Below are 22403 nucleotides of genomic sequence, written 5' to 3'. Positions count from 1 at the left end.
TTCACCATCATATTTTTAGTTGTTTTAAATATAATATTTAAGTTATGTATTTTAAACTATATTATTATGTATTTTAAAATATTGGTCAAATATTTATCTTTGTTAACTATTGGTTCTATTGTACAGTTTAAATAACTTAACCAAGAAGTGTTAAAGTATGCAACGTAAAGTGATGGTTCTACTCTCAACTGCAACTTAATGTTTGCTAAAAATGATATCACAAAAAAATGTTTTTAGTTCATCAAATACTTAACCTAATAAACCTACATATTTTACAACATTCAACACGTTTATTATAAAAAAATGTAACTTGTAACACGTAAATGTTTAAATGCACGCATCACAATGTTATTGTACCAGTGGGCACGCAATGACCCAATAACTGCAAATTGATTTTATACAGTCATTACACTTGATTGGCCACTAATTGTGTCACTATTCTAATGATAACGAGCATTATCAAGTTTTAAAACCCATTGTCAGGCCTCTTTTAAAAAAAAAATTGTGTTAGGAGTGGGTAAGACAGTAGACCAACGGGGCGGGGTTCGAACCATCACCCCTCGGTGATGAGTCCGACCGCTCTAACCGTTGAACTAATGAGGCTCCTTTAAGGTACTTTGACCCACCATACTGCCTCAATGGCGAGCGATGGCGATGTGTTGGCGAGCACTGGCGATAGTGTGACCAATGAGATAACCTTGTGAAGAGATATAGGCGAATTTCAACTAATGGCGATGCAACCAGAAACTATCGCTATCTCTTTTATTGCGCTGAGATGAAAGAGATGCGACTGGACTGGGACTCCGCCGCCATTGGACGACATTTTGTATATTTCTCTATACTTGATCGCATGTTAGCACCTCAACTCTCTGTTTTTCTTTATTTATAACTATCAGAAGTAATTTTTTTTCTCATGGCGTCATCATTTAACATCATCTTCATGCTGGTGCTAACTTAGTGTTAAATAAACAGTGATATTAAATACTGTTGATAGATGTGTTACCAGCGCATGAAAAATGAGGCGCTCAAAAGAGCAAAATTTATACACAACTCAATGTTAGTTATGGTCAACAACGAACGTTATTTAAACAAAAATCTAAACTCTTCCCCTAATTCTTGTACCACAATGTAAAATTGGTACCAAAATTGTTGTAACATACTTGATAGAAGTGAATATTTTATTAAATTTGAACATTGGGAATTCAGGCATTTCCATCGTTTATGTCAATGTCCGGTAGTCAAATCTAATAAAAAATATATTCACGGTGTATAGTTTGTTACAACAATCATTTTGGTACCTACCAATTTTACATTATGGTTCAAAAGTTAAGGGTACATTAACAAAAGACATTTTTCGAGCTAAGCCGCTGGTCGATGTTCTTTAAAATTCGAAAGAATTCCATGCGAATAAATCATACAAATCATTCATTATTAATTTCATTATCAGCCAATTTAACGGCCAACGGCCAACGCTGTTGGCGGCAGCGCACGGTGAAAGGTGCGCAGAATAGGTTGCGCACAAAAAACGTAACCCTAACGTTCATCGAATTTTACTGCCCATATTTTTTCATACCGGAGGCTTTATATGAAAAAACAATTCTTATGGAGTAACTCCAAAAATAAGTTACTTCGCCGCTTCAGTATTCCGACGAACTTTTTGAGTTATAAGAATTATAAAAAAATGTTTTTTTTCTTGAATACTTTTATACGGGGGTATACCTGGGCTCCCGGGGCCGACGTTGTATTGACCGGTGCGCATTTCCCTTTTCTATGTAAAAACGAGTAATCTCGTCATGTATGTTTCGAGTAAGAAGTGTCTTTTGTTCCAGTAGTAACACCGGGCTTCGATAATCATGTCGTAGTCACTGCCCCAACGCGACTTTGTCATGTAAACGAGCGAGTTTACGACTCGGGCCCGCTAAGCATTGCTCATCCAGAGGTCAACTGTCAAATACTCGACAGAGCCTAATCGCTTTAATAATTAGAACCAACGAGAAACACGCTTAGAAGACGATTTATAAATATAAATTTAAAAAAATATATATGTATGTGGAATGTGTGGTGTGGTGTGAAGAGCCGTGATAGCCCAGTGAATATGACCTCTACCTCCGATTCCGGAGGGCGTAGGTTCGAATCCGGTCCGGGGCATGCACCTCCGACTTTTCAATTGTGTGCTTTTTAAGAAATTAAATGTCACGTGTCCCAAACGGTGAAGGAAAACATCGTGAGGAAACCTGCACACCAGAGAATTTTCTTAATTCTCTGCATGTGTGAAGTCTGCCGATCCGCATTGGGCCAGCGTGGTGGACTATTGGCCTAACCCCTCTCATTCTTAGGAGGAGACTCGAGCCGTGTGGAGATTGAGCCAAATATGGGTTGATAATGATGAATGATGAATGTTTGTGGTCCCTGGTCACCAAAGGAGGCTGCTAGATTAGTAATAATGGATTGTATCTGCGTTTGTCATATATTTCTATGAAATAGTGCATTTAAATATTAAAGGATCCAATATCCGTTTTAAGCTACAGATATGAAAAAATCCGACTAATTTAGAACATCCTTCTTTTTTTCTTTTTTAATTTAAAAAGGAAGAAAAAGAAGAAATACTTTATTGTACACAATTAAACAAATTAAAAAAGCATAATTAAAACTACAAATTAGTATGCAAAGGCCGCTATATTGCTAAAAGCAATCTCTAGCAGGCAACCTCTGATCCCTGAGTGAATTGCAGAGAAGGAGGAATATAATATATGTTTATCGTAGAAGGAAATGGTGTGCCTACCTATGATTCACATGTTTCGGACGTTGCGTTTTAAAACTTGTAAACTATTAGTGGTTTTTTAGCTTACTGTATCATTTTACCAACTTAAAAAATACTAACTTTCTACCTAGAACCGCTACATTGAATAAGTAAATACAGCGACATAAAATTAAATTGTTTCTGGCCACACTGCCGTAATTTATTGCGGATTTTGGCTTTATATGCAAGAAAAGAAACAAAGTTCTTAAGCAAAAGAACGTTTTCGAAAAAAATTGCAAAAAAAAAATATTTTATAGTTTGTTGCAATGCTTAGCCATGATAGGAAATAAGAATGGCAATGCAGTGCAATTATGCAAATTTAATTGCGACCTTCTGGTCCAGTTGTTTGTCAAGATTTCATAATAATAGTATTATTGACCGCGATGCTTTTAAATGTTAATAATTAGAACAGATACTTTTGTCTCCTCGTTCTGTGTCTTAGCGTCTAATGACTGTTTTAAAGTGTTCACCAACTGTTTTTCACTTGAAATTAAATTTTAATACGGTGTAATGAGTTTTAATGCAGACGTTTATGTTTAGGGACTAGGGTAGGAAGTCTCTTGATGGACGGCTATAAAATAGTCGCCTGAGCCTTTAATTCGTTTTCATGAGAATTGCTCACAATTAATTGACCTCATCACCATTGACTGTGAGCAACGCCAGTTGTTTTTTTTATAAACACGGAAAGGGGATGGTCCAAAATTGTATGGAACCCAGGATCAGTCATTGTACCCTGGCAGAAATAAAAAGAAATATTTTTTTCAACTTCTTTTGATTATAAAAATCTACGAATTTACTTTAATTCTTTCGAAAGAATATTCATTCTCTCTCAAGAAATGCAACACTAATATGGGTAGTAAAGGCGGATTGATGACGTTTTCAATGCAGTAGTCGATTTGACGTTTGCTGTCAATTGTCATGTCATAGTTTCTATACGGGCGCCATCTTGATATAACTCGAAAACTTGGGTTTTCATTTTATTTATTTCTTTTCATTGCTAAATTAAATAAATCAGATAGAAAATTCTCAGGTATGCAGTTTCCTCACGATATTTTTCCTTTACCGTTGAAGATACATGATATTATTTTCTTAAAATGCACATAACTGAAAAGTTCAAGGTTCATGCCTCGGACCGTATTTGAACTTACGCCCTCCGAATGGAAGGCAGAGGTCATATCCACTGGGCTATCACAGCACTCGCCGGATATGACATTATCCTATGTCAGATATGATATTATGATATGGATATTAGTATGGCCTATATCACATGGCCTATATGTTGTGTCAACCCACTGCTGAGCTCGAGTCTCCTCTCAGAATGGGAGGGGTTAGGCCAATAGTCCACCACGCTGGCCCAATGCGGATTGGCAGACTTCACACACGCAGAGAATTAAGAAAATTCTCTGTTATGCAGGTTTCTTCACGATGTTTTTACTTCATCTTCTTAAATGTGTTATACCACATCATCATCATCAGTATAAAAAGGTACCTATATTTTACGTTTACGTTTATTGCTACTGAATAAGGACAATTTTAGACCCTCTTAGTCCGCCCTCGGCTTGCAAAGTGTATTGATTAGCATCACAAAGAAGATATGGTAATGGGACGATCTCTCAAGTGATTTTTAATGTTTGAACATCCCTTTGATAGTGAAACGCATCTTAGATGTATCTATTATGTAACTACTACTGCTTGTTTGAATATAATCTTTAAAATTAAAAAAAAAATAGTAAATAAAGTCTCGCTTTGATAGGAGACACTCAACAGTGAGCCGAATATGGGATGGTAATGAAGATGAAAAGAAAAAAATATTTGCAACATTTTTTTAGGATTCCGTACTGCCTCAAAATAAAGAAAAGGAATCCTTATAAGATGTCCATTCGTCTGAATGTCCGTTTGATTTTATCAAGAATTTGTTTTATAAATGCGTGGAAATATAAATTTTAAATTTAAATTGTATACTCTGGTCGCATAATGTTGTGAAAAAATTAAACTGCAAACAAAAAAATGCATATTTTGACACTCGCAAAGAAATTGAAACTCATAATTCCCGTTGACCTACTACTAACTATGGCAAGTAACACTAACTACTAACATGGCAAGTAACATTGTTGTAGATCACAAAAACAAGAACAAATCTCAAAATTATATATTCATAATTAAATCTTAGTAAACAGGGGTCTGAAATTCGGGAAAAGCTCAGCAAATCTACACAATTCGATTCCTGAACTACGAGTACCTATTTATAATGATCACACGTACGGAAACCTCGGTGTGCGAGTCCGACTCGCACTTGTCCGGTTTTTTTATATAAACAATATTTCTATTCCCCACCAATTGGTCGGAAAATACTGTGTTACAAGTGGGTACGACAATATACCAGCGGACGGGGATCGAACCACCACCTCTCAATGATAAGTCCGGCCACCTTCACCACTGAGCTATTGGGACTTTATTTATTGAGGCTTTATGCTAATAATAAAATGATAATTTTATACTAGACCATTGTAATAATATCAAATATGAGAAAAAAATAACATTTTTCATGCAAAACAAACTTTTGTGGAAAAATACTTCGCATGCATATTAATATGCAATAAACCTACTCGTAATGAGATGGGTTGATTATATCACTTAATTTACATTCTACTTCCAATCATGTATAACTAATTCGGTGCAATTAAGAAATCACCATATTGAAAACAAGCCAAATTATCATAAAACAAAATTTTGTGACTTGTTTTCTGTTAATACTTAGTTGCCTTTGGTTGGAATGTCCCAGCCGTGATAGCCCAGTGGATATGACCTCTGCCTCCGATTCCGGAGGGTGTGGGTTCGAATCCGGTCCGGGGCATGCACCTCCAACTTTTCAGTTGTGTGCATTTTAAGCAATTAAATATCACGTGTCTCAATCGGTGAAGGAAAACATCGTGAGGAATATCACCTGCATACCAGAGAATTATCTTAATTCTCTGCGTGTGTGAAGTCTGCCAATCCGCATTGGGCCAGCGTGGTGGATTATTGGCCTTACCCCTCTCATTCTGTGAGGAGACTCGAGCTCAGCATTGAGCCGAATATGGGTTGATGCGACGGAATGTCCCACGGGAATAAAACTTTGAAACTGTAATAACTGATTAAGGAATTCGATAGTTTCCTTTTCTTATCTAGAGTCAATGATATTTTGTACTAGAGATAGGGCACTGGCGCATCAAAACTGAGGCGGAGAAATGTGCATAATTGTCTTTAATTTTATTTAGTCGCTTAACGAAAGTTATTTAAGCAAATAATACCTAAATATTGTCTACAATGTCGAATTGTGTGTTTAAGATGTGTAAAACTATATAAACTTTACAATTTTGTGTTTATTTATAGTTTAAATTTTAAACTATAAATAAACACAAAATTGTAATAGGACTCAAAAGTGACGAGGAGGAAGTGAAAAGGACTCAAAACCAAATAAAACCCTACACACATCGTTCACAAGTACGTGACTCCACTCAAGGTCATTCTCTGCCATTCTAGGGTCTCATTTTGGTTACAGTTTGATTTGTTAATTAAATTGACCTGACAAATGTTGTGAATACCTTTTTTCGACATTAGTTTTCTTATATTTGTAATCACTTTTGAGTCCGATAATAAAATTGTGCATGTGTGCGCTCAGTGAGTAGCTAAATTCGGATCACTTATTGCGGTGATTTTGTAGGCACGTAACATATCTATAGTATAAAATATCGTTGTCTAGGGTAGATTTACATAACGAAATGAAGGTAATCACGAACAAACCTTTCGATGCTGCAGACCCGCACAGCCGCCAGGAGAATAGCTTCTTCGCCAGACACCTTAAATAATAGCTTCACCTTAATAATAGCTTCACCTTAATAATAGCTTCACCTTGATAATAGCTTCACCTTAATAATAGCTTCACCTTGATAATAGCTGCACCTTGATAATAGCTTCACCTTGATAATAGCTTCACCTTAATAATAGCTTCACCTTGATAATAGCTGCACCTTGATAATAGCTTCACCTTGATACTCGTACCTTGACGCTGAGAAGGGCCGATTTACACCCCCTAGTCTCTGGTCTTTTTTGCCGAAATGCATTCAAAATGATGCGTCCGAAACCCTCCCATGTCGAACTAACGGGGCGGAATCATGACCGCCGCCGCCGCCCGGTCGCTCGAGTTCGAGTAGTAACTTTTTCAAAACTATCCTCAAATTGGTGATTAAATTTACATATACAGATTAAGAAACTATCGAGAAGAAATCATTGGAGAATGAATTTTACGAAGTCTAGACTCTTTTGATTGCTACTAGGGGTTCCCTGCATAACCGATAAGTCGACCACTCGCAAACCTTTGATCTTGTGAGTCCACAACATGACTTCGATGAAACTGAACTCAGTTTCATCGAAGTCTATTTTACTGTGATCGCATCTATAAATGTAATTAATAGTGGCGCTTGGAAAGATTTGTATTATCTTCATACCTCTAATTGGTTTGAAGATGCAATTGTGTGGCAATCTATACTAATATTATAAAGAGGTAAAGTTTGTAAGTTTGTAAGTTTGTAAGTTTGTAAGTTTGTAAGTTTGTAACAATTTTTTGAAATGGGGTAATCTTCGGAACTACTGGACCGATTTTAATACTTCTTTCACCAGTAGAATGCTACGTTATTGGGGAGTGCTATAGGCTATTTTATATTTTTTATTATTGCTATTATATATTTTATATTTCTATCATATATAACTACTGAGATATCGCGGGTCTTACAGGTCAGACCGAAAAACTTACTTATTCGCATGCGCTGCCTCAACCATTGCGTATAACTGAAATAAATGTATGGAGGCTTTTTGAACCTTTAAAAGTTCTACAAAAAAGTCCGCGACACCATATATCTATCTTTTATATTTTAGGAGATATAGTACCTTTAGTACTTTAATAAATTATTTAAATTTTAAACTAAGGTTTACGTCATTATTTACACAACTAAACTTAAATCCTTATCAAAATAAATGATTTAATAATCACAAGGATATTATAGAGATAAGATTTGCCCTTTACAGTATGTTAATTAGTTATATAGTTTCGGAGATAATACAAAATTTCTAAAAGTCGCAGAAATGCCGCTATATGACGCCCCGCGGTTTCAATTACGTGGTTCCCGTTCCCATATGAATATGAGGACCAAACATAGCCTATGACACTCGCAAATAATGTAGCTTTCTATTGGTAAAAGAATTTTCCAAATCGGTCCAGTAGATCCAGAGATTACCCCCGACAACCACACGAACTTTACCTCTTTATAGTATTAGCATAGAAGTCGCTTGGGAAATTATAGTCTTTTGTCATTGCACGACGCACAAAAGGCTGGACCAATGTTGCTGAGGGTAGGGATAGGATAGAGGTAGGGAAGGGGTAGGATAGAGGTAGGGTAGGGGTAATTTAGGGAAGGTGTAGGGTAGGGTAGGGTAGGGTACGGATAAGGTAGGGGTAGTGTAGGGTAGGGGCAAGGTAGAGGTAGGGGAAGGATATGGAACGTATAGGGTAGGGGAGGAGTAGGATAGGGGTAGGGTAGGGTACGGGGTAGGGTACGGGTAGGGTAGGGTTAGGGTAGGGATAAGGTAGGGGTAGGGAAGGGTTAGGGTTAGCGGTAGGGTAGGAGTAAGGTAGGGGTAGGGTAGGGGTAGATTAGGGGTAGGGTAGGATAGGGTATGGATAGGTTACGGGTAGGGTTAGGGTAGGGTAAGGTGGGGGGAGGGAAGGGTTAGCGTTAGCGGTAGGGTAGGAGTAGGGTAGGGGTAGGGTAGGGTAGGGTAGGGTTGGGTAGGTTTACGAGCAGGGTAAGGTAGAGGTAGAGAAGTTTACATCAATTTTTACGCGGACGAAGTATTCTATATATTCATCAAAGTCACGACGACTAAGTCAATTCGTAAAATAATTTTGATGAACTTTACAAATAAAACAAATATTATCTCTTAAAATATTTTATTTATCCTCATCATCATTATCATATCAGCCGATGAACGTCCACTGCAGGTCATAGGCCTTTTGTAGGGACTTCCAAACATCACGATCCTGAGCCGCCTGCATCTAGCAAATCCCTGCGACTCGCTTATTGTCGTCAGTTCACCTGGTGGGAGGTCGATCAGCACTGCACTTTTTAGTGCGGGGTCGCCATTCCAGCACCTTGGGACCCCAACGTCCTATTATTTATCCTACTCGATAAAAAATATTTGGCACTAAAAAATTCCTTACTATTTAGTAATAATCATCGTTTTGTGAAAATTCTCTTACATTTTCATTATTCATATGATCAATCCGTTCAGTGTAGTCCTCTTTAATCATATCTGCAGCTTTCTCTCCAATCATCATTGTTGGGGCGTTGGTATTTCCACTCGGGCTTACCGGCATAACCGATGCGTCAACGACACGCAAGCCTTTGATACTGTGAACTCTTAATCGTTCATCAACAACCCCATCCCGTCCCATAGTACATGTTCCTACAGGATGAGCTAAGGAATTGACAGTGTTAACAGCATAACAAGCCCAATACTCATCAGTTCCATAAACTAATCCCTCACATCCTCTAACTGCTAATCTCGCAACCTCTCCACCTACTTTTCTATAATACGAAGTCTCTGTAACCTTTACCATAAATTTAATAGCTTCTACCATTAATGCTAAATCTTTCATGTTCCTAAAATATCCTATCTCAGTCAACGGGTCATCGAAAGGATTGCTACTTCTCAATCTCACTTGACCTCTTGATTTGGGATGGAGTAAAATTAAACTTAGAAGATCTACTTCCCGGTAAACATTAGCTTCACTCATCGAATAGCAATATTCACGAACTAAATTAGCTGTTGCCCGACAACCGAACAAAATAGCAGGAGCTGCAGTTGCGCCGAGCCGATTGTTGAAGAGTTGAATATGAGGTCTTGTTGATCCGTAATGTTTGCTTAAAGAGCTGTTGAGCCTAAAGAAAGCAGCTTGTAGAGGTATTGGAAACGCATCCAATTCTGTAGGAATAAGCAAATTTTGAACAGCTGTTTGAAAACCTTTCTGACCTTTGATAACAAGCGTTACCATTAAATGATCTTGTAGATTCTTACCAACAGGTAGATCAGCCATCGTATTGATGTTAAGTGGTTCTAATACTTCACGAGGACCGATCCCCGAAAGCATAAGAAGTTTCGGTGTACCAATAGTGCCTGCTGACACAATTACTTCAATATTAGCGTACAGTGTTATCATATCGCCTGTCTCGAGCAACACTCTGACGCCATAAGCTCGTAAAGTCATCGAGTCTATCAACACTTTAGTAACTCTTGCATATTTTGTTATATAAAAGTTTGGTCGATCTTTATTCGGTCGTAAATATTCCTCGGCTGTGCTTGATCTTCTGCCGTTCGCAAAAGTAAAGTGCGATCGACTCCCTCCTAACATTTCAGGTCCATTTATCTCCAGTAGTCTCTTTATGCCCATTTCTTCCCACGAACCTAATACTTGTTCGTGTACTTTTTCATAGTACGCATTAGCTGTCGGTCGAGATACGGCAACAGGGCCGGAGGTTGAATGATAGTAAGCATTATATGGATTCTGTAACACGGAATAATCTGTCATGTGTTCAAGCTTTTTATAATAATGTAGAACTGTATCCCATCCCCAACCTGGTGCTACTTCGTTCCACTGATCAAAATCTTCTGGTGCCCCACGTGCGTATACTTGTAGGTTACTCGACGAAGAACCTCCTAACATCTTTCCACCACCGACGTAAACCTTGCCATCGGCGTGATTCTGTCCAGTTCCTGGATCCAGTTCAACAGGGTAATCCCAATCGTATTTCGAGTGTACGAGTGCACCGAACAAACTGGGTATCTGGAACGATAATTTAATAACATTCACGCAGGCAATAAATCTAATAGTGCGTGTAATAATCGACTGCTTAGGTCACGGACAAGCATTACTTAACATAGTTACATCACGCACTGCTACAAAATTAATTTCTATCTCTAAATCAAAGTGAGGTTAATTTCATAATCATCAGACTATTTTTAAGAACTACTTCTACAGGCCTTTTCAAATAATACGAAAGCCTCAATATGAATGAATACCTCATAGTAAGCTATATAAAGATATATGTTATTTAAGGTAAGGCGAGATTTTTTCTGCTAATGTAGGCCATTGAAGACGGCTTCTAGTTTAAGACACATTTGCTTTAGATTAGAAAATATTTACTTTACATTCGACAGAAGGGCTAGCTCATTTTTTGCTCAAAGGGCAATCAGCCTGGCTGTCCAGCGCTGAAATGCAGCCAGTATTCTTGCCACCATTCCACGTGGGCATGATTTGTATAGTTATTAGGATAAGTTAGCTTAAGTTCCTAATTGTATTCTTTATATTCTGTTTCCGATAAAAACCCTGGAATCTTTTTCGTCGTCTGTATACTAATGGAACATGTAGTTAGTTATTAGTTTTTTTACAACAGCTACAACAATATTCATTCATTAGATTTTTTATACGTCAATAATCGAACACTCATTACTACAAGATAGAAGTCCTTGGGCCTAGAAATAAAATATTTATTTATGACCTTATAGCTCAACTTTGTGTGACCTACTAGTAACTATGAGATATTCATGACGAGTCGCACAAAATTATGAACGTTGCGATTCATGGTATCCGTGGGCTGTTTTCCTTCCAAGCCATCTTCCCGACTTCGGTGCATCCGATAACATAGGTAATATAATCTCTCTGAAAATCGTCAGACCATGCTTAGCTTGTAACACATCGATTCTCTTTCTACTCACACGCTTCGAAAATTAAAAAAATGTATGGGAAAAAGACGTGCCATATGGCTAAAAGCCAACTTAATTTAATATATTTTTCGAAGTCCTCCGTAGCCCAGTGGTATGCGCGGTGGATTTACAAGACGGAGGTCCTGGGTTCGTTCCCCGGCTGGGCCGATTGTGTTGAGGTTTTCTTAATTAGTCCAGGTCTGGCTGGTGCGAGGCTTCGCCGTATCTAGTTACCACTCTACCGGCAAAAAAGTACCGCAAAGCGATTTTGCGTTCCGGTACAATGCCGTGTAGAAACCGAAAGGGGTGTGGATTTTAATCCTCCTCCTAACAAGTTAGCCCGATTCCATCTTAGATTGCATCATCACTTACCATCAGGTGAGATTGTAGTCAAGGGCTAACTTGTAAAGATAAAAAAGTCTGCAAAGATGGATATGAAGGAAAACGCCCCACTGTCTATAAAGCCTCCATTGATAAGACAATGACAAACATTCTGCTTTGCCCTCCACCAAGAGATTCGCAGCAACTCGGAGGGATTCGGTAGTGTTACATCTCCGTGTCTTTGACATGTACTCTTAGATACTTGAGCGAGCGTTGGAACGAGCTACGTTAGGAGTATCTCTGCATGATCGAATCAGAAATGAGGAGATCCGCAGAAGAACCAAAGACACCGACAAAGCTCGACGAGTTGCGAAGCTGAAGTGGCAATGGGAGGGACACATAGTTCGAAGAGCCGATGGACGTTGGGGTCCCGAAATGCTGGAATGGCGACCCCGCACTAGTAAGCGCAGTATTGGCCGACCCTCCACCAGGTGGACTGACGACATCAAGCGAGTCGCAGGGATTCGCTGGATGCAGGTGGCTTAGTATCGTGATGTTTGGAAGGCCCTACAAAAGGCCTATGTCCTGCAGTGGACGTCCATCGGCTGATATGATGATGATGACTCTTAGATAAGTCTGTGTACTCACTACACTAGCAGGCGGAGGGTCGCCGCCCGCCTCAAGCAGCAGAACTTTCCAGTGAGGGACTTCGCTGAGTCTGGTCGCGACAGTGGCGCCGCCAGACCCTGCTCCGATTACTATGAAGTCAAACTTGTAGCCATCTGTCAACAACATAATTCACCATCATCTCATTATAATCAACCCATATTCGGCTCACTGCTGAGCACGAGTCTCCTCTCATAATGAGAGGGGTTAGACCAATAGTCCACCACGCTGGCCCAATGCGGATTGGCAGACTTCACACACGCAGAGAATGAAGAAAATTCTCTGGTATGCAGGTTTCCTCACGATGTTTTCCTTCACCGTTTGAGACACGTGATATTTAATTTTCTTAGAATGCACACAACTGAAACGTTGGAGGTGCATGCCCCTGACCGGATTCGAACCCACACCCTCTGGAATCGAAGGCAGAGGCTATCACGGCTTAGCATCATAACCATGATATAACTAAATTCTTTAAAATACAACCAAAAAGAAAATTCCCAAACCGGTTGAGAACTTTTTTTTTCAAGTTTCTTCGCCGATTTCCCGAAAACAACTTGGTCAATTGAGATGATTATTTTTTGTGTGAAAGAGATCTTAGTATGATTCCACTGTCGCATCTTACGGGTATTTATGATGGGTTCCAGGAGAAATCGAGGGAACTTTTCAAGTTTCATGACTATACTAAAAGTAATTCGTTTTTTATAGTACCTCGCGCATTTGCTTACATAAAGCACAACTTGTGATATGCTATCAAAGTGAAGATAAAAACCGATCACCAGACGAATTTGTAGGCTTTCGCTAGAAATATTTGATTACCATAATTATTTTTTATATTTATTGTTTTAAAAGAATATATCTTTAATCATCTTTATTAAATATGACCATTAAATTACAAAACTTGCATGCAATATTTAAATAGACGATAAGATTTGGATAATCTTGAATATTTAAATATTATTTTGATATTTTTTAATTACAGTTAAGTTAAATAAAGGTTAAGTTAAATTAAATGTCTTTAAATTACCATACAAACAACAGTTTTCCGGCATAAAGCAATTGCAAATAACCTTGAAAATGCATATATCGTTATCATAAGATAAATCGGGGTTTTTTTCATAATGCCCAGGAATTTACTTTTAGAAGAAGTAGGTAATAGTATAGTCATTATCCGAACTTCAATTTTTTTCATTATTCTTTACAAGTTAACCCTTGACCACAATCTCACCTGATGATAAGTGATGATGCAGTCTAAGATGGAAGCGGGCTAACTTGTTAGGAGAAGGATGAAAATCCACACTCCTTTCGGTTTCTACACGGCATCGTACCGGAACGCTAAATCGCTTGGCGGTACGTCTTTGTCAGTAGGGTGGTAACTAGCCATAGGATCGAACCCAGGACCTTCGTCTTGTAAATCCACCGCGCATACCACTACGCCACGGAGGCCGTCAAAACGTGGATGATGGAACCGATGGACGTTAGGGTTCCAAGGTGCTAGAATGGCGATCCCGCACTACAAAGCGCAGTCTTGGTCGACCCCCACCAGGTGGACTGACGATATCAAGCGAGTCGCAGGGATTTGCTGGAAGCAGGTGGCTCAGTATCGTGATGTTTAGAAGTCCTTACAAAAGGCCTATGTCCTGCAGTGGATGTCCATCGGCTGATATGATGATGATGATGATGAATTCGAACTTCCATCTTTCTCACGTTGTCTAGACATTATGTTTTAATTGCCAGTTGACAATTTTTTAAATGGTACTTATTGTTAATTATCTTTATAATATATTGATAAAAAATATCATATTTTCTTGAGCCGTGATTTTTACATTAAAATTTTAATTTTTAAATATTTTTTTGACAATATACGAGCCTAAACGCCTGTCAGGCATGACGGTCTATAATTCAACAGTTTCATGACGTCACTATAATAAATCCCAAAACAGAGCGTTTGACAAAAATATTGGTTATCAATTAGTTTGACGTTTAGTACTTTAAGTAATATTGTGACGTCACAATGCGTTTTTGACGGTTGGAGAATTTGAGAAAATACATGATTTTTATTAAATTAAGTTTTATAAGAAATCCTTGACTTTTATTAATTAATATCGATATATTTCGGACCCTTATTCCATGTTCCACACGAAATTATTATTTTGTATATTAAATTTGATAGGAGTCAATTACCCCATTGGTTTACGAGCATCATGAGAACTAGCGGATCCCTGCGACTTCGTATGCCCTCAGAGGTCCTTATTCCCGCCCTGTCACTAAATCCGTTCTTAGCGAACGTCCACTAGCTAAAAACTACCTCCCTGCCTCATCAATTCTATCTACGTCAAACGTCAATATTTCGTGATTTCAAGATGATGACCTTTAGCTTTTAAATATTAAATATCCACTTTATTACTTTGTCCATGACATATGAATATTTACGCTATATATTAGAGCAGTAACGTTGCCTTTTTATCAAGAACGTTCGAAAAACTATCTTTTCAATATTCACCTAACAAAAATAAACGCGCCACTCGGCCGTCTATGCTAGTATATACCTACTTGCAATGAAATTGTAACAGTTCAAATTCTGTATCTACATTGAAGATATTTTGAAAATTTGCATTATAAATAATATCTATTGCTGAAGCCAAAATAGTAGATTGTTATACAAGGGGCTAAAAAGACCCATTATATACGCAACATAATTTCATTATATGACAACATAATTTCCGACTCCTGTGAAGATGAATAATGACTGTTTGAGGTAAACGTGGGAGATAATAGTTTAAAAAACTCCTTTCGTAAGTGAATCCATTCGTTGTTGTTTTCTCCACTTTACCTAGGTAGGTATTTAAGTAAATGCGTCTCGACTTTGATGGTAACAGATTGAAAATTTCATCCATCTCCAAATTAGGATCACCATTATCACTAGATGAAGACAACAATAACAATTAACGTTGAACAATATGTATGTTACGGTCACAAATTTACAATAAATTTCATGAAAAAAATCAAGTATGGATTATTCACGGCAATATTGTTTTTAAAATTCTCGCTTTTTAATTTTATTTTTCTTTCACACGAGAAAAAGGCAAAGGTATTACACCGTACAGGATGTCCCATGTCTTCAAATTTAGCTCTATTCGCAACTCAAACAAAAATTAAATAAAAAAATGTACGCATTCCACAGACAAGAACGCTGCATTTCATTCTAATTTAAAGTTTTTTATTTATTTTTCAAAACAATCAGGGCCTTACCTATAATGATTCTATTTTCGAAAAAAACCTCCTCCGTTTAGTAGGCTAGTGCTTGGCTAGTACTCGTAACAGACAAGAATTAAAAAAACAAAATTACTACTACTACTTACTAGAGGCTAAAATGCTTGTTTAGCCCCGCTATGGAGTGGTAATATGACAGTGTTTTTGAGCAAGAGTAGTGAAAAAGAATTTTCATTAAAAAATTAGATAATCTATACTAACAGGGCCGGACCGTCCATACGGCGAACGGAGCGGTCGCTCCAGGCGCCAAATCCTAGGGGGCGCCGAAATGGTAAAGACAAGATCGAAAAGAAATTTATTTCTTTTCGATCGTCTATATTTAAAGCAAAGAGATGAACGCGACGTGCGTGAATTTACTTCTAATAGAGGCGTCTTTCTTTACCTATGGTGCAGGGAGTGCGTTGATTTTAACCCGGGTATATACAGGTAATAGTGGGCGCTAGGGTGATGATTGCACCCGGGCGCTACGTGAGCTAGAGAGTCTTTACCTATAGTGCAGGGGGTGCGTTACATCCGGGTGTCGCGATCTCAGGGGCGCCCAAGCGCCACACGCCGCGCGGGTTCTATAGGTACTAGGGGGCGCTACGGTGATGATTGCACCCGGGCGCTACGTGAGCTAGAGAGTCTTTACCTGTAGTGCATGGGGTGCGTTACACCCGGGTGCCGCGATTTTAGGGGCGCCCAAGTGCCACTCGCCGCGCGGGTTCTATAGGTACTAGGGGGCGCTAGGGTGAAGATTGCACCCGGGCACTACGTGATCGAGAGACGGTATTGTGCCTGATTTTCAATTGGCCTGAGTATGGTCAAAATCCGTTTCGCGTTCCATAAGTTCGTAGCCTAAGTAAACCAGGAAACTACAAAGCTATAATTTTTTAGTTAATTTATTTTTCAACTTTATTTAGAGCTCAATACACTTATTTTGTTGACCTGGAAACATTTCATAAAAATTTTGAACTCGATAAGTGCTTTTTCTAGCTTCGGAAACAGATAAAAATCTGATGGAAACGAGACTAGATCATATGAATATGGTGGTAAGGTAAGAATTCTAAATTATACTGATGAATTTCTGCTATGCTTTTAACAAACGTTTCACACGTTTGTTAAAAGCATAGCAGAAACTCGCAAATTATCCTGATGAAACAAAACTTTTCTTCTCAATGATCATGGCCATTTTTCTTTAATTTGTCCTCTGAAACATCGCAGCAGATTTCACTATTAAGCAGAGTTTATATTTAAGTACGCCTTTTTAAGTAAGCTACCGTAATTACATCCCGCGAAATCCACCGTAATTACATTACTTTTCCAACACGCAAAACCGCTTCTGCCTTTTTGGAACATTGGATCCTGGTCGTGTCCACTTTTTAGACTGTACTTTTGTTTCTGGAGTAAAGTAATATACTCAGGTTTTAACCATGGCCACAAAACACAAAAAAGTATCTGCCTCAAACAACTCCAAGCAGTTGCGAAAATTCGTCAGTCGATCGCGTATTTGTTCAACTCAAAGAAGCCAAGGCGATTATGTGATGTTTGCCTTCTGTTGAGATGCCAATAGTGTCAGCTATCTTCCTAAAAGTCAATCTATCTATCTATCTTCTATACTATAATAAAAGAGTAGAAATCGAGTGTCTGTACTTTTCCCAAATTTAAGTAAAATCAAGTTAGGTTAGAAATGAGCAATTGAATACGAAAACATTTTTTTTAATTTTCTTGTCTGTCTGTCTGTTAGTCCTTCTGTCTGTATGTTCGCGCTATTCTCTGGTTCTACTGAACGGATTTTGATGCGGATTTCACAAATAGATTAAGCATAGTCCAGGGCAACATATAGGCTTTGTTTCATTAAGATCAGATATATAGCAAAAAACGCGCGGCCTTTGGCCGCGAACTTTATTCTGCTTAATAGGGCTTCTAACTGTGACTATGGCTGGGCATTTTCCCAAGCGCAAAAGCGCGCGCCCTTCGGCCGCGAACTTTTTTTTAGACCAGCCTTCGGCCAGGGGTTTGTAATAGTGCTTTCGACTATGGCTATGGCTGGGCATTTTACCCAAGCGCAAAAAAACACGCACTTTATTGTACACCAGCCTTCAGGGGTTGTGATTTTGTATTTTTTATATATAAAAAATTCAAAAATGTACATTGATTTTCACTTGGACGAAGTCGCGGGCAGTAGTGCTAGTCTTCGATAAGACATGATCATGTCACAATTTTTTTGAATTTTTTCGTCAGAGGTCGACGTTGACGGTCTATCGCTACCCTGGTCATTTTCGACGCTGTTACGAACAGGTTGGAATTTCGTCACTCACTTTTTCACGATATATACGAAGGCCCTAATTCACCTTCAGTTTTTAACATGACTTCATAAATGTTTTTTTTTTTGCTAAACCTTTCTTCTTCAAGTTCTTCATTGCAGTGATTAAGTTAAGATTAAGATACTCGATTTTTTTCATGTTAAAAAATACGAGTACCTAGTCACCATTTGTTTGACGGGATCGCGTGGGGAACGTAACGAATGCAAATGAATGCATAAAATTTTATTCTATTAATATAGCTATATATTGAATAATGTAGCTTTAACATGAGGGTAATTTAAAAAAAAATAATAAAAAAGAACAACCAACCTCAAAATCATAAAAAAGTTTCCATTAAATTAAAAGCGAAACATAACATCGTATGTGCTACTTTCTGATCAGTTTGAAGGCGGTACCAAGTTAGTGCTGTGTTATTTAAAGCCGTATCTGTAAGAAGTGTCTGAAAATCCAGTTAAAATCTTTATGATTTAAACGGTTTGAATCGAATCGAAATCGAACGGTCGAATTGAGAAACCTCCTCCTTTTTTTGAAGTCGGTTAAAAATGTATGACATTCCGATATACGTTAGGTTACGAACTTTTCAAACGTCCCTAGTATATAATGTTAGGAGCAAACTGGAAAGGCGCCATAATTGGATCTCGCTCCATTCTAAAATTTACCACGGTCCGGCGCTGTATACTAATATTATAAAGCTGAAGAGTTTGCTTGTTTGTTTGATTGAACGCGCTACTCTCAGGAACTACTGGTCCGATTTGAAAAATTCTTGCAGTGTTAGATAGCCCATTTATCGAGGAAGGCTATAGGCTATATATTATCCCCTTATTGCTACGGGAACGGGAACCACGCGAGTCAAATCGCGCGGCGTCAGCTAGTGTATTGATAAACACACATAAGGTACCTTATGTGTGTTCCCTTACCTTTCAACGGAAAAGAATCCGGCCACCCAGCGGGAGATATAGCAGAAGACAACGACAGCAAACGCAAGGCCCATTTCAGCCAAGGATTGTCTCTCTCCTTTTGGACAAAGCCAAGAAACTTATTCGCAAACGCGCTCAAATTCAACATCATTATTCAAAAGTTAATTATCACTTAATCATTAAACAACACTTATTATAGCCCGAGACATAAATAAAATCACTGCAGTTGTATCTTAAATTATATTTATACCATTTTTTGTATAAAAAAAAAATACTAAGGACATTTATATTTTTATTGTTATTTTATTTCTGCATAGCGTGCACCATTTATATTATACAAAGCCAAAATGTATAGTTATTGCTAAATTAACACACTTTAAAAGGTTTTAGCGTCGATTTAGGCAAATTTACATACTTAAATATATTTTGTTAATTTCTATTATGTCTACCTATATTATTATTTAACCGTGCGTACGTATGCAGCGTTTAGGATTTGCGCGAACTTTATTTGTAGACTTGATATCAATTAGCGACGACTTGATATCAATTAGCGACCTAGACTCAAGGTTTCGCAGGATATTCTACAGACTGACCTCTCAACAGGCGATTTACTGTACGATGCGTTTTTTTTTCTATGATTATTATTTAACTGTACGTACGCACGCAGCGTTTCGGATTAGCGCAAATTTTGTTTGTAGACTTGATAATTGTTAACAATTAACAACTTAGAGTCAAGGATTTGCAGGATATTTTACAAACTGACTAACCGATAGACGATTTAATATATAGATCCTTCATCATTATCAACCCATATTCGGCTCACTGCTGAGCTCGAGTCTCCTCTCAGAATTAAGGTTAGGCCAATAGTCCACCACGCTGGCCCAATGCGGATTGGCAGACTTCACACACGCAGAGAATTAAGAAAATTCTCTGGAGTGCAGGTCTCCTCACGATGATTTCCTTCACCGTTTGAGACACGTGATATTTAATTTAATTTCCCGAAATAAATTATTGTTTCAGCGAGGTTTGCGAAAAACTGTATGTAAAAAACTCTTTCGCGCAAAAACTACTGGCTGGAATTGGTTTTTTGGAAAAAAACTGTGGAAACCATAATTTTACCTAGACGAAACATAATTTTACGTCAAAGGTATCAGTTAGAAGCATTGGCGTATCTAGGATTATTTCCTAGGGTGGGCCTGGCCCCCAAAATCAAGTCTATTATTAGTATCATAATAGAATTCCATATCGGTAGCCCAGAATCCTAGGGTGGGCACAGGTCCATTCTTGGGTGGGCTAGGCCCACCGGACCCCCCCGCTATATAAGCCTATGGCTAGAAGTAAAATATACACAGGGGCGTAGCTACCGCCGTATCATCCGTATCAATGATACAGGGCCCCCGGACTGCAGGGGCCCCTTGCGTGTCAAAGCAAAAATTTGTAAAAAGTAATCTACAATATTATGTAATCTGGATGGTGCTTCCCGGGAACAAAAAAAAATACAAAAAACTGCAGATATGACAAAAGTAATAAGGAAATACTTAAAGATAGAGTACCTAAATCAAAACTAAAGAGATTTTTCGGGATTTGCCGCTCGTCTATTGGGCACCCCAACTAATTGATAGCTCTAAGGCACGCTATGGAGTAGCATTTATAAATCAGTTATTCATTGAACTCAATTTAATTCGAAATCGTTTATTCCTGCAAATTTAAATAAACAAAATATGAATACCTGCCTCTTAACGGGAAAGATTGTGGCCACCCAACCGAAGAAATTACCTCCAGAAAAGTCACAAATCGCGTCAACCATCTAAACCAAGGCCTGTCTATAGCAGTCTTGCTGATGAAACCGCGAAAATTGGTCGCGAACAAGTCATAATACATCTTTACACAAAATTAAATTTAAGAAATCAAAATTATCAAAACATTCGCACTTGTATTTTGTAACATTAACTACAGGTAAAACTATCAAGTATTTTTTTGGTTGAAATTTTAAATTGAAACCGTTGTAAGTCGATAACAACTTTTCGTAGACTGACTAATTGATTAAGTCGTTACGTGAATTTGAATCCAGTTTGTCCTGTCGATATGATATCGACAACATCTATACTAATATTGTAGGGAAGAAGCTAGTCGTACGTAAACCGTACGAATTATATATAATTATTCATACGGATATAGTTAATGTTTATTTTTTATAATTTTAACTTTTTTTTGTCTACTTTTTAAAAGCTAAACTATTCTAAAAATTGAAAAATATTTTTTTTTCTAGATTAAAAGACTTATACTCATAAAATACAGATACCTACGTGTGGGGGAATTAAAAAGCCAATTCGTACGGTTTACGTGCAAATAATCACTACCAGAGAGAAGAGTTAAATTTTGTGGTGTTGACGGGACTCATTTCTACTGGACCGATTTTGAAAATTCTTTTACCACTTGACAGCTACGTTGTTTGTGAGTATCATAGGCTATATTTTATCCCCGTATTCTCATGGAAACGGGAACTACGCGAGTGATCGACCCGGGCGTCGACTGTGTGAAATAGTTTTGTCTGTTAGTCGATAAAAAAACACCTACATAGCTTTGTGAAAATAATCATTTCGTTGGTTCAGTGGTTACTTTGCCTTCGGATCCCGAGGTCCTGGGTTCGAATCATTTTTTTTGTTCGAATGCTTTTTTTTATCTTGGGTCGGTTGGAATACCTACTGAGTATTTCTTTTTTTTTTCTTAGCCTGGAGTTAGAAGCTGGTGCTTTTACACCCCCGTGCCTCGGAGAGCACGTTAAGCGATCATCATCATCATCAACATCCGATCTTCTTCTTCTTCTTAACTCTAATCCGGCTACCTGCATTGGTGCAGTGTGGTGAAAGGAGACCTGACCCTGTACTAGGCTAATAAAATAGATTGTTAATGATAAATATTACGAAAAGGTAATATTAAGATAAGGAACTTAAGCTAACTTATCCTAATAATACAAATCATGCCCACGTGGAATGGTGGCAAGAATACTGGCTGTATTTCAGCGCTGGACAGCCTGGCTGATCCTTTGCGCAAAAAATGAGCCAGCCCTTCTGTCACCAGTTGAGGCAACTAGCCGCGGTGAAATGATTGTTGAATTTATTAAAATGTACCTGGATTTTTTGTAAACACTTACTGGTACTAGACCAGTATAAAACCTAACCACATTGATTTAGGATAGTTTCGATACAACAAACTATTTATGTATCTATTATGGGGATATATTATTATCTTTTTTAAAAATATACGTACACAATACACACAACGTCAGAAACTCAAGTGGCGTCCTATTTGACGTCGCCAGAA

General features: G+C 38.0%; 1 protein-coding gene across 2 annotated transcripts; it reads right to left on the bottom strand.

Moving 5' to 3' along the window:
* Positions 1 to 8776: 8776 nt before the first annotated feature.
* LOC112053700 (ecdysone oxidase-like) lies at positions 8777 to 21013 on the bottom strand. Of its 2 annotated transcripts, XM_024093203.2 has the most exons (3): positions 19080 to 19245; positions 12569 to 12702; positions 8777 to 10679 (listed from the first exon to the last, which is right to left on the bottom strand). In XM_024093203.2, exons 1-3 carry the CDS (start codon positions 19228 to 19230, stop codon positions 9060 to 9062), a joined length of 1905 nt encoding a protein of 634 aa, XP_023948971.2. In that variant the 5' UTR covers positions 19231 to 19245; the 3' UTR covers positions 8777 to 9059. The 2 variants fall into 2 exon arrangements, 1 of the variants encoding a protein (XP_023948971.2); XR_008252066.1 differs by lacking the exons at positions 8777 to 10679; positions 19080 to 19245 and adding an exon at positions 20809 to 21013 and having other exon boundaries at positions 12570 to 12702.
* Positions 21014 to 22403: the final 1390 nt, after the last annotated feature.

This window comes from Bicyclus anynana, chromosome 23 (assembly GCF_947172395.1).
Source record: "Bicyclus anynana chromosome 23, ilBicAnyn1.1, whole genome shotgun sequence".
NCBI classification, from domain to species: domain Eukaryota; kingdom Metazoa; phylum Arthropoda; class Insecta; order Lepidoptera; family Nymphalidae; genus Bicyclus; species Bicyclus anynana.
Note: the sequence above shows the minus strand (reverse complement) of the source record. Positions and strands in the feature narration are given on the sequence as shown.